This window comes from Rhinolophus hipposideros (genome assembly GCF_964194185.1).
Source record: "Rhinolophus hipposideros genome assembly, chromosome: 7".
Lineage (NCBI taxonomy): Eukaryota > Metazoa > Chordata > Mammalia > Chiroptera > Rhinolophidae > Rhinolophus > Rhinolophus hipposideros.
The window spans coordinates 52404733-52420736 of NC_138053.1; the positions used below are offsets into that span (position 1 = coordinate 52404733).

General features: G+C 40.9%; 1 protein-coding gene across 1 annotated transcript in view; it reads right to left on the reverse strand.

Moving 5' to 3' along the window:
• ANKDD1B (ankyrin repeat and death domain containing 1B) overlaps positions 1-16004 on the reverse strand; it is a gene marked incomplete at both ends in the record, with an annotated part of 44471 nt that overhangs the window by 4875 nt on the left and 23592 nt on the right. The window contains 4 exon segments of the mRNA XM_081053572.1: positions 3249-3347; positions 6449-6547; positions 9055-9153; positions 14292-14390. Of these exon segments, the coding sequence (XP_080909698.1) occupies positions 3249-3347; positions 6449-6547; positions 9055-9153; positions 14292-14390 (396 nt within the window).

Here is a 16004-nt window from a genome sequence, read left to right on the forward strand (position 1 = left end):
AAAGTCCTCAACAAATAAATAACATGATCATACATTTTTCTCCTCTGAAGGCTGACTCCAATTGTGGTAGAGGCTTTAGTTAAGGTCCCAGGCTCCCTCTCCTCAATAGCTTTTTCTTTTATAGGAAGAAAACTCCTGGCTTTAGCCAGGCATCTGGCCACCCCGAACATGTCCCAGCCTCCCTTGCACTTAGGTCTGTGACCTAAATTCTGGCCAACAGTATGTAAATGGAAGCAGCACATGCAACTTCTGGGAAGTATCTTTAAAAAGAGGAGGAATGTCATTCTCCTCCTGAGTGAAATGTTGATGTGATGGCAGGAGCTTGAACAGCTACTTTAGACCAGCAAGTAGAAAGCATGTATTGAGGAGGGTGGAGTAATAGGACAGCAAAGGGGTGGATCTTATTAAGAATAATATCAATCATGACAACATTTCTAATTCATACCATGTTTCCCTGAAAATAAGACCTAACTGGAAAATAACCCCTAGCATGATTTTTCAGGATGACGTCCCCTGAACATAAACCCTAATGCGTCTTTTGGAGCAAAAATTAATACAGTAGTACAGAATTCAGCTTGCTGGAATCCTAGCTAAAACTTTTTCTTTCTATTATATCATATTGCCTTTAACCAAGGGTGAGGGGTTGGAATCTTAACCAAATAGAATTGTAGGGCAGTTCTGGACATAATTTAGGGCATGAGTGGCCTGAGCCCATAGGGTACCTTATACAAATTACAAAAGGCACACCTTTGTCAAGAAGAATTATAGCTCAAAGCCAGCTTTGCAAGCAGTGCCTGTTAGATTTTTATCCCCTAAATTTTATGCAGTGCACAATCTATATATTTATACATCTGTTTTCCTGAGCAAAAGATGGTGGTTCTCACTGCTTTGAAAACGACTCATGAAAAATTTGCTCAAGGATCCTGAAGCTAATTAAATTGAATGGTCAGAAATAAGCCCAGAAGTTGCAATCTTAGGAACCCATGTTTCTATGCTTAGGGAATCCCAATAATTTTCTCACATGGCTGACTATTTGTAATTCCCACCAACCCAAATGATTTGGCTGTTAGTCCAGGCATTAAGATCCAGGTGAACCTCAAAATTAGGTCTGAAAGTAACCAGTTTCTAATCAAAAGAGGCAGTAATGAAATTAAGAAGAACTACATTTTGTAGGCATTTAGCAAGTCTCTAATTGTACACTGTCTAAAATCTGGCTTGTAAAGCCATTTGAATCACCATAATTAGCCTATTTGGGGAAGGCAGCCAGGGTTTTCAAGACTCATAGAAAACCTTCCCCAGGAGTGCATGTGGAGTGAAAATCCAAATACTTATGCCACTGAAGGTGGAAGCCTTGTGACGAGAAAAGGTTTCTGGAAAAGACAAATATATGCCAAACTTTGGCTCCCTTTTCCTATCCAGACCTTAATTTGGTCTTAGAAACAGTTACTTATCTTTGGTAAAAATTGTGGAAGCAGATAGAAAAGGTAGTTTTTATTCATTAATTAAATGCGTATTGGGTGCTAACTATGTGCCAGATTCTGAGAGAAAGAGAAAGGAAGAGATGGGAAATCAGGAAAAATCAAATTGTGAGGTTCAGTGAACTGTGAGCTTTTGTTCTGAAGACCAACTCAAGTTGTAGCATTGCAAGTGTTTAGTGGAATATCCAGTCCACCGCCACCAGGGGGCCTAACTTGGAGTCCCTACCCAATGCTGTAGATTCTCTACCCACAAGACTGCCTTGGAGATGTTAAGTATTAATGAAAAAGTACAATGAAGTACAAAAAGAAAGCACAGAAAATACTAATGCTAAATGTTAATATGAATGCTAAATGTTAACGGAAGTTAACGAGCCACAACTGGTGGAATCCCTACTGTCATTAAAATCTCTCAGATCTTGTCTTGAAAGCTGGGATTATTCTGTCCACCTCACAGAGGAGATGTGAGGATTGAAATAAGATGGCATGTGTGTGGCACCTAACAGGGCTGCCACACACAGCAGTCTCCTGCATTTACACCTTTCTGTAAAGCTGGAACTCAACAGTCATCCTACAACCCTCCAGTGGCTGAGCCCTCCTCAGCATCAAACGAGTCGATTTAACAGCCAAAAGGTCAAAGCAACCCAAATGTCCACGCCCAGATAAAAGGATAAAATGTGGTTTGCACATACAATGGATATCATTGAACCTTAAAACTGAATGAAATTCTGACACGTGCAACATGGATAAACCTTGAGGACATTAAGCTAAGTGAAACAAGCCACTCACAAAAGGGCAATTACCGTATGATTTCACTTATATGAGGTGCCTAGAGACAGAAAGTAGAATGGCGGCAGCCAGGGGCTAGAAGTGTGGAGAAAGAAGTGGGTAGTTATTGTTCATGAAAAAGTTCGGGAGATTAGTTGCATAAAAGTATGAATATACTTAACACTATTGAACTGCACACTTAAAAATAGTTAAGAGGCTAAATTTTATGCTATGTGTATTTTACAATTTAAAAACTTTTAAAAATAAAAAACAAGTTTACACATGTGTACGTTTATTCATTGTAGTTCTGTTTATAATAATAAAAGCTTAGGAACAATTTAAATGCCCATCAGTTGAGGACTAGCTAAACAACTTATGGTATGCTCATACCACAGTCTGTTATGCTGCTGTATAAAAAAAGAATGAAGAATCTCTCCAAGTACTGATATGGGATGATGTCTACTTTATATTGTTAAAGGGTAAAAGCTATTATAAATGCAGAACAATATATAGAGTTATATCACCACTGTGTAAAAAGGACAGAGGAATGGAAGAAGACTATAATATGTCCATGTTTGTTTGTGCATGCATAAAAAAACTCTGGAGAACAGAGAAATGTACAATAATGGATACGTACATATGACAAGGTTAGTATGGAAACTAGACAAACAGACAGAGTTGACTGGGAAATTTCTACTGTTATACCTTTACTAATTATATATTGCTTTTTATTTTTGGACCATGTGAATCTATAATCTTTTCACAAAATTAATAAATAATTTGAATGTTAAAAATACATACTTTATGGTTCAGAGTAAAAATTCTTGCCGACCTATCTCAATCAAAATTGGGATGTTTTACTGACTATCAAGACACAAGGTTTCTCTAGTTTATGTTGATTTCACAAAGGCTAAGCTAAAGCTGCTACTCCAGGCTTAAAGCCAGCAGAGACTGGGGGTGTGGAGGAACCATCTCAGCCGAACAGAGTAAAACCCATGAAATTACCTTATCAACAACCTTCAGGTCACAGCCTGCCTTTAGCAGAGTTGCCACCATTTCCACATTTCCAAGATCAGCAGCTACATGGAAAGGAGTTTGCTGCCTCTGCCATGAGAAATTGCAAAAATGTTATCTAAACATGTTAAGAAGAGAAAAAAACTTGCATAGTAAAAAGAAAAAGGGGAAACAGAAGTGTCCTATACAGGCAGAAGTGAAAATAGGTAAGATGACATATTTTTAAGTAGGTACAGGGGACATACATGGCCGTATTATTTATGACAGTGAAAAACTGAAAGGAAGTTATATGTTTAACAAGGAGAGTCATTAGAGGAATTATGGCATTTCCACATATTAGAACAGAAGGCGACCATGAAAAATGATTTTTGAAAAATGAGTTCACTCTGAGGCACCTAGAGTAGTCAAGTTCATAGAGACAGAAAGTAGGACGGTGGTTGCCAGGGCCTGGGGGAGGAGGGAATGGGGAGTTATTGTTTAATGAGTACAGAGTTCATTTTGGGAAGACAAAAAAATTCTGAAGATGGATGGATGTGACAGATGCACTCCAATGTGAATGTACTTAGTGCCCCTGCACTGTATATTTACAAATGGTTAAAAATGTACATTTTTATGTGTATTTAGCCACAATAAAAAGTGGTTTCAAAGATTATTTTTTAAAGTGAAAACATACTTATTTAACAGTAAAAGCCTCAGAAAACACTATATTTAGCAAGCTCAATTTACATAGAAATATACAAAGTATGACAGTTAAGTTCGAGAACTTGTTGCAGCGATGTTGCTAACCCTTTTTGATATCAGAGCGATTATTCATTATGAATGTGTACCAACTGGACAAACAGTTAACCGAGTTTACCATTTAGAAGTGCTGAAAAGGCTGCATGAAAAAGTTAGATGACCTGAACTTTTCGCCCACAATTCATGGCTCTTGCATCATGACAATGCACCAGCTCACACAACACTGTCTGTGAGGGAGTTTTTAGCCAGTAAACAAGTAACTGTACTGGAACACCCTCCCTACTCACCTGATCTGGCCCCCAGTTACCTCTTTCTTTATCTGAAGATAAAGGAAATATTGAAAGGAAGACATTTTGATGACATTCAGGACATCAAGGGTAATACGCCAACAGCTCTGAAGGCCATTCCAGAAAAAGAGTTCCAAAATTGCTTTGAAATGTGGACTAGGCGTTGGCGCCAGTGCATAGCTTCCCAAGGAGAGTACTTCGAAGGTAACCGTAGTGATATTCAGCAATGAGGTATGTAGCACTTTTTCTAGCATGAGTTCTCAAAGTTAATTGTCAGACCTTTCAAGCACGTGTGCGCATACGTGTGTGTAGAAGAAAATACATCAGTGATATTAAGAATAATATCTAGATGGACGGATTAGAGGTTATTTTTATTACCTTCTCTATGCTTTTCTCTCTATTTTGTAAATTTCCAACATTATAATGTATAAAGAAGTGCAAGACTTCTAATTTCTTTCTGGAATAATCATTTTCCTATCAAGAGGATGAGAGTGTTTCAAAGAAATGTATGAAATCACAAAAAAAATCACCATCTTAACCTCCCACCCAAAGTAAAGATCTTTCTAAAATATTATGACAAAAAGAACACTGGTTATGATCTAGTCCAACCCCTAAACCAGAGAGGAAAAGCAACTTCCCCAAGGTCACACAGCCAGGCAATAGCACCTAGCCCAATACTCTTCCCACCAGAGCACAGGGCCGACTCACATGAGGTGTTGTCATAATTAATATCAAAAAGCATTTATTAAAGACCCACTTTTGGGTGGCAATGTGCCCTCAGGGGTCTCATCAAAAGAAGACACACTTAACACTGAGCAACTTGTTAAAGTATACCAACATGGAATAGAGAGACACAAGTGTAACACGTCAAACGCCAATAAAATCTCATTGTCATAATGCTGCTCTAAGTCTAGAAAAGCAGTAAATGCACCAAAATGTTAACAAAAATTCTCTTTCTTTAGGGGGATTACAAGCAAATTATCATTTTTTTAGGTTATTTATGTTTTCTTATGTTTATACATTGGTCTAAAAAAAGGTTGAAACGATCAAGTCTAGTTCTATAACTGGATAGTAGCCTAACATACCCTCCTTCTCTGGAATGGATTTAGCCAGTTCTGGTGAAACCAAAATCCCACCTGAGTTCTGCCTGTGTCTGTAGCAAAGAGTCCGCCCATTAGGAAAGGCTGGGGGCATCAACATAGTTGAACGCCTAAGTATATTTAATACCAAGAGGGCTTTTTCTTCCTCCTAGCTTTTGGGACAGTAAAAGATGGGGGAAGGAGGAAGGTCCCTGGGGAAAGAAGGGACAGAAGAGGAGATAAGTCTCCAGCTCGGGGTACAGAAGACCTCACAGGAGGAGACTGCAGAGATCTGAGCTGTGCTGTTTCCCCAGATGAGAACTGAGGCCCACACAGAGGGTTAGGAAGGCACACCCACACCTGGCTGTGGCCCACCTGGAGGGTCAGCTGAGGCGTCTGTACCCTGCGGCCAGAAAGGCAGGAGGAGTCCAGAGGTCTCATCTGTCCTCAGGACTCTGTAAGGGCTCCTCTCCAACACTTTCTCTTTCCATTCCCTCCCAACAGTTGCTGGGAGGAGCAGCCTTAGCCAGAAAGCAGGCCCTCATTCAGGTGGTGCCCACCCCATCTGCTTTATTCTTCCATCTCAGCATTTCCATTTCCAGACAGTGATGAATTCCTCTTACGAGGCATTTGATTCTGCTCCAGTGGACTGAATTCATGGTGATTTTTTTATTGCAAGATTTTGCCTTTGGGCAAAAAGAAGACACTTACTATCTACAATATAGAAACAAAGCTTCCTTCTTGCTGGGAAGGGCTCCCCTCCCCATTACAACATTTCACATTGGGGGAGTGGCTTTTGATTTTAAAAGCCTCTGGCAATTTACCTCTGAGCTACTGTTTATCAGAAGTGCTGGGCCTGTTAAATGAATGAAGTGACGGAACCCCAGTTGTGTGTATTTGAAAAAGACAAAGTATTTCTATGCAAATGGGAATAGGGGTTACAAAGGGGGGAAAGGGATAGAAAGAATATGTACATTCATCCCAGGAAATTTTAGAGCTCCTTGAACTTGAGCAAAACTACCCCTAAACACACATGCGGTGAAATACAAGAAAAGAGGCTCTCCAGGTTCTGACTTGCTTGGCTTACCTGATTTAAGATGTCAGTATCATGCTGGGCACTTAATAAGCTGTTTACCACTGTGATGTGGTTGTTGATAACAGCTAAATGAAGAGGGGACTCCTTAGGCTGCAGAAAGAAATGAAAATCTCAAATCCAAAACATTCTGGCTTCATCATTCAGATCAAAAAGTGACTCATTACAGCAGGCATTTCCTGATAATTTCCTGAGTACTGAACTTGCCAAGCACAGTGGCAGGCCCATAGTAAGTGTTCAGCAGTCATTTCCATCTCAAGACTGTGCGGCAAACCTGCTCCCCAGCAATCAGCCTCCCCCCTTCATTGGTTCTAGAACTATGCACCGAGCACCTACTGTGGGCCAGGCTCTGTTCAGGAGGCTAGGGCCTGAGTGGTGAACATGACCCATTCTCAGGTGTCTTCCAAGCTAGTGGTGTAAGCAAATATTAAATGCTTTCTTTAAATCGCAAACTAAACACAGAATTACAAATTGTAATAAGTGCTTTGGAGGAAAAGTAGAGCTAGGATGAGAGCATATATGGGCGTCGACAGAGGGCCAACCTTTCTGGAGGTCAGAAAAATCTTTCCTGAAGAATGGACAATTGAGCTCAACTATGAAAGAAAGTATTAAATAAGTTTAACTCCAGGACTTCTCAGTGCCTTCAAAGAGCTACAGCACAGTAGGAAGAGCCACAGGAAGAAAGAATATTCACCTTCACCATTTCCTGAACTGATCTGATCTCAAGCTCTCCCTGCTCACCCAGGTGCCCGGGTCTCATGCTCAGCCAGCCCACCTATATACAGACAGAGTCCAGCACGATGTGTTCAGCACGCCCTTGCAGCCTGTTCCCCTTTCCTCCTTGTTTGTGGCTCAAATGCCTGTCTTCCAGCCGCATCCAACATTCTCAGCCACCTCCACCTCAAGCATCTTCCCCAGCCCTCCAGGCTGCACTGCCCACCCCCGCAACCACACACTTGGCTTCCTGCTGCCTCACTCCCACCCAGCTGCCACTCATCATGAGAGAAAACATGCCTTGGAGAGAGCAGACAAGGCAGCTGAGGGGATTAATTAATTAAATAAACAAATCAATAAATAAAAGGGTGGGGAGAACACAGCTAAGGTGTGAGAGTAAGATCGGGGGCATGCGTGGGGAGGGAGAGAGGGGGTACACGTGGGAAAGAGCAGGGGCGGAAGAGCCAGTGAGGCTGTTGGAGAAGGCCGCTGAGCTGCAAAGCAGAGTGAGGGAGTGACATGAGGGAACGGAGATGTGTGTGAGGGTGGGTGACCAGGCCGGAGTGCAGCTGTGCTCAAGTGGAACAGATGATATTACTAAACATCAGTTATGAGCATCCCGCGTATTCTTATAATGCTATTTACTATGTACTCATTTCCCCCAAGAGTTTATGGTACTCTGTTTTAAACATAGTGTTTCATTCACAATAACCCTAGCAGTTAGGTCTTCTAATCCCCACTTCACATGAGGCAGAGAGAGGTTAAATAACTTCCACAAGGCATCAGAGCTAGGAAGTGGCAGAGACAGGATTTGAACCCACATCTTCCTGACTTCAACATCAGCACCAGGCTCCTTCCCAGGAAACGGGTAGATTGATGCAAGAGAGATGTACTGAGTTGGCAAGGCTATCACCAGCACATGAGGAAGAGGAGAGGAGGGGCAGGTAGCATACATGAGTCAGACGATCAGAGGGTGAGCAAGGGATGAGACAGAGATGGGACTGCAGGGGGCAGTATGAGGGGAAGGCTTTCTGTGCTGGCCCCTTCTGCTCAGGAAGAGTCTTGTCTCCTGAGGCACTAAGCATGAAAAAAAAAAGGAAGTATCTCTGGTCTCAGGCAATGGGGCAGTGTCCTTCCTGCTGGGACCACCAGCCTTGCTGGGCCCTAGCTCCTCCTGAGAAACAGGAAGCATCCTTGGACGGACCAGACAAATCCAGAGCCAATTCCCCTAACGCCATTCTCCAAAACCTACCAGTCATGGTTCAAATCACATCCCTTCTCTCGAGTTAATACAATAAATAGTAATGGATAAGCAAGATCAGAGGAAACAATATTCTCACAGGAGAAAAGAAAATAGAGTAAAAAATAGAGGAATGTTTCCCATCTAATTTCAGCACAGAGAACCTTTGTTAATTCTACCAAAGCCAATTCAAACTTCAGAAAACCTAAATCAGCATAAAGGATTGACTTTCAAAAGAAAAACAAGATTGTTCAGTGAAGGGGAAAAAAATATCATTCTCTTTTCTATTGACAGCTGCTTCACCATTTTCCCAGACTGATAAATTTAATACAAGAATAATAGCATTTCTAGACACATGAGAAAGTTTTATTGCAGCAAATACAAATATTTAACACACAAAGACTTCATTTTGTTCAGGAACTTCAATGACTTTCTAAAATTCATCCCTCAGATTTTATTTCTCAAGATTAAAACTCAGTCTCCAGAAGAAGTCAGCTGGCCTTCCCAGAAAGAATTCCTCCTTTGTGAACATCTCATCCCCCCACCCTCCACCCCACGTATCTGTGTCTGCAAGGAGCATCTCCCAGCAAGGCCGGCCAGCCGCCCAGCACCAGGATCAAAGCCCAAGTTACTGGAATAGACTCACTTTCACTTTCATGTGCAAATCAACCTTCTCACTGAGAAGAAAGCTGACGAGGGTCGCGTGGCCATTCTGGGTTGCTGTCTGCAAAGCGCTGATGTTGAGCTGCAAGAGACAGGCGGAGAGGGCACAGAGGGATCCCCATTGGAATCCAGCGTGATTTCTGGTGTTTATCACATGGCAATCAATGAAACAGCAGGAGTATTTAATAAAGAAAATCCCACATATTTCTGATCATTGGGGGGAGGGGGTGAGGCGGGGCTCTTTGTTGCTTCTAAGTGTCTCCCATTGAAGAATCTGAGTTCTAGGTAACACATGCCCCAGGCAAATGCGAGTTAAAATCCTGTTTCTCTTCTGCAGGAATTAGAAAGACTAGGGCCCAGTCTTCTCTTTATACATCCTGCAAACACCCTCCTTGAGCCAAAATAGCTGACTTGGTATTGCTCCCCGGAAACGCCTCAGCACTCTCCTGGCTCCCTGTTTACTAGCAGCTCCCCCCTTTGCCAGTTACGGCTTCAAAGCTTAGCGTGATTGCAGCTTCCGTCCTGGCCCTTTTACTCAACTCCTTTAGCACCTCCTCTGTTTCCCTCTGCTACCAGCGGCCTCCTACAGCTCCCTGGGCTCAAATGTCTCCACTCAGTGCCCCTGCTAGATGCCAAACTGCTTTAGGGCAGGGCCTGCTCAGGATTATCCTGCCATCATCCAAAAGGCCTAGCATGGTGCCTTGAAATAGTGCAAGGTCAGTGACGTGATTGATCGATTCATCGTGAGATTGCTACACAGCAATTTCTGTTCCTCCAAATAAGGATGCTGTAGGATATTTTAATGTTTTCCTAAAATGGCTGCCAAGGTGTCTCCCATACCACATGCTCTTCTGAAATGGGACCCTGCCACTCCTCCAACAAGCAGTGGAATTTATGCCTTCACCCCCCACCCCTTGACTCTAGGTGGACCCAGTAACTGCTCTGACCAATAGAATATGGCAGAAGTGACAGTGTGCCAGTTCCAGCTGTGGCCCCCACCTCATGGAGGCCACGCTGTGAGAAGGCCAAGGCACAGGGAGATGCCACATGTTGGTGCTCTGGTCAAGAGCCCCAGCTGACAGGCATGTGAGCGAGCCACTGGAGATGTCCACCACAGTTAGGGTTTCAAGTGACTAAAGTGCTAGCTGACCACATAAGAGACCCAAAGTAAGAATCTCCCAGCTGGGCCCAGGCAACCCTCAGAGCCATAAAAGATAATAATGCATTGTTGTAGGCCACTGCTCTTTGGGTTGCTTTGTTATGAAGCAATAGGTAAGTGGAACAGATGCTAACAGGAATGACACACACTCTGACTAACAGAAGTCTAGCTTGAGCTGATACTACATGCCTGTATGATCTTGGATAAGTGGTTTCTCATGTATGGAACACTTTGCCTTACTCTGTAAAAATGGTATCACCACCTGTATTAGTTTTCTATTGCTGCTAGTTTTCTATTTCTATTGTAGCTAATAAATTGCTACCGTCATAGTGGCTTCAACAATACAAATATATTATCGTACTGTTCTGGAAGTCAGAAGTCTGTTACGGGTATCACTGGGCCAAAATAAAAGCCTTTCTGAAGGCTTTCAGGAGAATCCATTTCTCTGCCTCTTTTAGGTTATAGAAGCCACCCACAGCCCTTGGCTCATGGTCCCCTTTCTCCATCTTCAAAGCCAGCAACAGTGCATGAGCGCTTCTCACACTGCCGCCCTCTTCTACTAAAGGAGCATTGTGACTACTTTAGGCTTTCCTGGATAATCCAGGACAATCTCATTTTAAGGTCAGATGATGAGCAACCTTAATTCCATCTGCAACCAACCCAAATTCCCCTTTGCCATGTAACATAACATATTCACAGATTCCAAGGATTAGGATTTTGGGGTGCCATTGTACTGCCTGCCATACCATCCTACCTCTTTTTCTCAAACCATAGCAATACTGGGATAATAAATGAACTAGTAAATGTGTATGGTTATCATAACTATCATCTTATTCATTCCACAAAAAACCATTAAACACGTATTATGTGCCAGGCACTATGTTAGATAATGAGGCAATACAACTAGACTGGTAAGATCTCTGGTATTATATTCTAGTGGCAGAGGACAATCAATTGATCTATAAATTGGTACATTGGTAGATCAGTAAATCTACCAATTTAGAATAAGTTTATTAGAGTCCAGATGTTATTAAAGGAATACTATCAGCTAGTGATGAGTGCTACAATGAGACATAAAATAGCATGACATAAAAAAAGCATAACATACTTTCCAGTGAGTGATCAAGAAAGACTTCTTGCATATGGTGACATTTAGACTGAGATCAGAGTGGTAAGAAGCGCCCCCAATGGGAAGATCTAAAACAGAAACAAGTTTGTGAAGAAGCCAAAGCCAGGAACCCTACAGTAGCAACAGCTGTGAAAGTCTGTGGCATTTTACCCATGAGGCACTGCAGGCACAGTGTATAGGGCCTACAGATTTTTTAGAACCAAAGAAATATTTGAAATCTTAAAAATATATATATTGGTTCCAAGATACCAAAAGAAAACCACAAAATTGAAGTTAATAAATATTTAAACAACATATTCATACTTCATTGATTGTTAAATGTAATATTCATAAAATATTCATTACATTTGTAAACAACTTGTAGGTTAAATTTTTTCACCTTCCTCAAATTCCCAAGTATGAACAGAGGTCTAAGAAATCAGTCAATCATATCCAAATAATTGTGAAATCACAAATTTTAAAAAAACAACTTTAAAAATAATTTACAGTGAAAAAATGTATTTAACATGGAAGTGGGAGTACGTAAATATATTTGATAAGATGTGATGGTAGAAATATGATTTCATAGAGTCTATAAAAGTCTTCATTGAACCCAGGGCAGTTAGTACAGCCCTGAAGTGAGCCTACTGCCCAAAGTCTGGAAAGCCTCTCCATCCCGCACTAATGGAGGAAGTCTCCACCAACAGCTAAATCCATAATCTACTCAAATGACATCCTCAGAAATGACTCAACCGTTAACCAGCCCTCTGGGTTGGGAGTAGGGACACAAAAGTAATCTCCTGGGGACGAGACTAATCAATGTCAGTGGGTGACGCACATTCAAGACCAAATACAGTAATCAGCTACAGATGTGAAAGTAAAATGAGTCCATCATTTCTCAGCGATAATGTGCATCTATGCTGCCAGCTTCTTGCTTCATGCTGCTTGTTTCCCAGGGGTCCTCCCTGATTTGGATGGAGACATGTGTGGACCGCCAGTGAGCGCTGAGGCTGTAGATCCAGGAAGTGTGCTCATAAACTCAGGGAAATAACTCCAGATAATGTAAAAGCTGAAAAATCGACCCAGGACAATTTCCAGGCTGCCTAGATGAGACAAAAGCCATAAAGATATGGACAACGTGGAGCCTGCAGTCTTAGCTGGATGGGGAGACCGGGAGCATGTGAAAGACATTACAAAGCAAAACTCCTCTGAGGGCCAAATAATTAAGTACAGAAGGCAGGGATGGCACAGAACAATGGAGTGAGCCCAAAGGAGTGAGCTGAAGAGGATCTTGCTTAACCAGGGAGGCCTTTGCCACGGACTGAAAGTGGCTCTACACCCACTGGGGGCAGGGAGGCATCTGTGCCATATTGGGAAACAGCACATTCTGAGTATTTCCTTGGCCCCATTCTTAACTGTGTATTCATTCATTGAATAAACGACCTTGCCACATCAGTGGGAATCACCTCCCACTGTCTTCACTTTCAATACTTTCACAATACTGACCACGTATATATAAATTTTATATGGTGAAAATATATGTACAGACACATATTGTTTTTTCAATTAGTGTTCTATCATGAACATTTTTCTGTATTATGTTTAGTACTTATCATGAATTTTTTTAATGGCTACATAGTTTTTCAAGAAATAGGTGTACCAAACCTCGATTCAGCCTTCCACTACCATTCATTGCACTTTTAGGTTGTATCTAATTCTTGGTTATTGGAGGTAACAGTAACATCTATCTAAATGCATGTTGCTATCCCCCCACTCACTTTAGACTATTCCCTCAATGTAATTTCTCAAACATGAGTGAAGGAAAAGTGACAAATTGCTTTTCAAAAAAAGTTAAACAAATGTATACTCCTGTCAGCAGATTACAAGGGTATAAGACATTACCAGTTTGGGAGTTCAGTCTTGATTCTACTGTCTAAATTTGTACCTTCTGAAGAGGAATTGTTTATACATTGGGTTGATATGTAGAGATGTCCAAGATATACTGGCAATTAAAAAACAAAAATAAGATATATATATATGTATGTATATATATGTATATATATACACATGTAATGTATATACATATATAATGTATATACATACATATATATATATATATATATATATATATATATATACACACACACAGTGTGGGTATGTACATGTGTATGTGTTTAATCACATTTGCCATGTGAATACACGGACAATTCCTGCAAGATTAAATCAATTATTAATAAGTTAGTTCTGGGGAGGTGAAATTGAAATGTCTAATTGGAGTAAGATACTGTTCATCATAGACCCTTGGGTACTATTAAAATATTTTTATTTTCATTATAATTTAAAATTAGAAAAACAAAAAAAGAAAGATGGTTATCTAAAGACAGGGCCATTGTAGCGGTTAGAAGCTCAGGCACTGAGCCTGAATCCTTGCACAGCCATTGACTAGTCGTATGATCCTGGGTGAGCTCCTTAACTTTTCTGAATTCAAGCTTCCTCATCTAAAAATGAAGATAGGTGTCGAAGGATCTTAGCACCAAAGTATTCTATACTTGAAGGCATGATCCTGTCTCCTCTGGGTTCCAGACTGACCACTGGACTTTCACACTAATTTTATGTTCAGCGTCTACTATGTACAAGCCAGGCATGTACTAGTTGCTAGGGTGAAAACAAAGCAGAACAAGAGTGTCTCTGTATTTGAGAAGTAATAACTACCTGCTGAGTTTGCACCATTTGCAATTGTTCCTTCCCCAGATAAATAGGAAGAATGGTATTACTTTTGAGGAGACATTAATTGGGGACTATTGGAGGTAAGTTACTAATTCTTGCCCAAAACAAAGCAAAATATAAACATTATTTCTACAAAAACCCGGAGAGTGGATCAACGCAGACCAGATTACCCAAAGAGCATTCTGAGTCCCCCACCCATTGCATGAACACCGCATGGAGCACATACTTTATTTGGAATGTTGATATCACTTCCTGCTGCCAGTAGCACTTGGCTGCATTCTTCATGACCTCCTGCAACAGCCAGCAAGAATGGTGTTCCTCCATTCTAACACAAGGAAAAGAAAGCTAAAATTAATTGTGTCTTGACATGGAATGAAATTACTTCAGAAACACTGTGCTTTCTCTGTATCTTTTGTGCATTGCCCTTGATAATGGACAGCATTTATGAATATCTATGTACCAACTTACATTGCCAAGACCAAGTACTTTGGCACAGTTAAATTGTACAACAATCCTTTTAGATCAGGGTTAATATTATCCCCGTTTTACATGTGAAAAAACAGCCTCAGCTGAAAAGTGGCAAAGCTAGGGGACAAGTCCAGCTGTTTGGCTCCAAAACCTGCACTCTTAACTACTCTGTTATGCTGCCTCTTTGCGGACTTTCCCTCTACCATTCATAGTCTTCATCTTTATTAATTTATCTAGCAACCATTTCTTACACACCTACTGTCACACACTACGAGGCACTTGGATTAGAAAGACAAACAGAATACAGACCCTGCCCACAAGCAGGTGACAGCCTGTTAAGAAAGATAATCACAGGAATAAAGAATTATATAGCATAGAGAAATGCACAACAATAGAAGCACATTTGTACCAAGTACAGCTTTAATCTTTAAAACTGATTTAAAACGTTGTATGCCTTTGAAAAAAATAATACACGATCTCAGCAATTAAGTTTCCTGGAAACTCATAATGAACACAAGTAGGACAAAGTGAGTTTAGTTTAGGCCAAACATAGTGAGAAAATAAGGACTTGGTCTCACACAATTGCTACTGGGGTATTTTTCCTTTCTCACACAGATTCTTTCCTAAAAATAATTGGGAAAAAATGCAGAATTTCTTCCCCACTCCCTAACACTTCCCGCACTGAATGTTAAGACATTCTTAACAACTGCGTTAGAATACATATTCAAAAAGTTTTACTCGTAGCAATTTAGATATGAACAATCATGTTCATAGGGATACAAGAGCATGGAACCAGTGTTCCCATTCCAATGAGATGGAGAAACTATATCCCAGACTGTTTTACCTGAGTGCCTCAGACAGCCATATGTTGCAAAGGAATTTCTCCTCATAATCTACCTTCTCATTTTTTCCAAGAAAAGAGATGCCAAAAGGCAAACCCCGGTGGAAAAATACTTGCAAAAAATGTGAAGGAAAGAATTCACATCTTTAACAGATCAAGAGCCTAATAAACATTCATATCTTTGACCTAAAAAGCCCACCTCTAAAAATATACCCAAAGGAAATAGTGAGGAATTCAAACTAAGGTTTATATACAAAGAGGTTTGTGATAGCATATAACAGAGAAAAACTGAAATAAACTAAATAAATAGTGAGTTTGGGGCAGCCACTAAAACACACACACATACACACACACACACACACAGGAAAACACATCAGATGTGTACAAGACAATCCTGTATATGTGATAGGTGCATGCTCAAACTTTCTTTACTGATGAGTTTTGCTACCAAGAATCTTTGGAGACAACTGCTCCAGAGCATATTCACATGGGTCACTCCAGCTACTCTGGCAACAGTTCCCAGCAGGAAACAGAGGCAGCCCAAGGCTGTATGAACATTAGGGCCTTATCCAAAGGTTAACATCACCAGACACTTCGTGCAAATGAAACCTATCATACTCTGTAAGTACA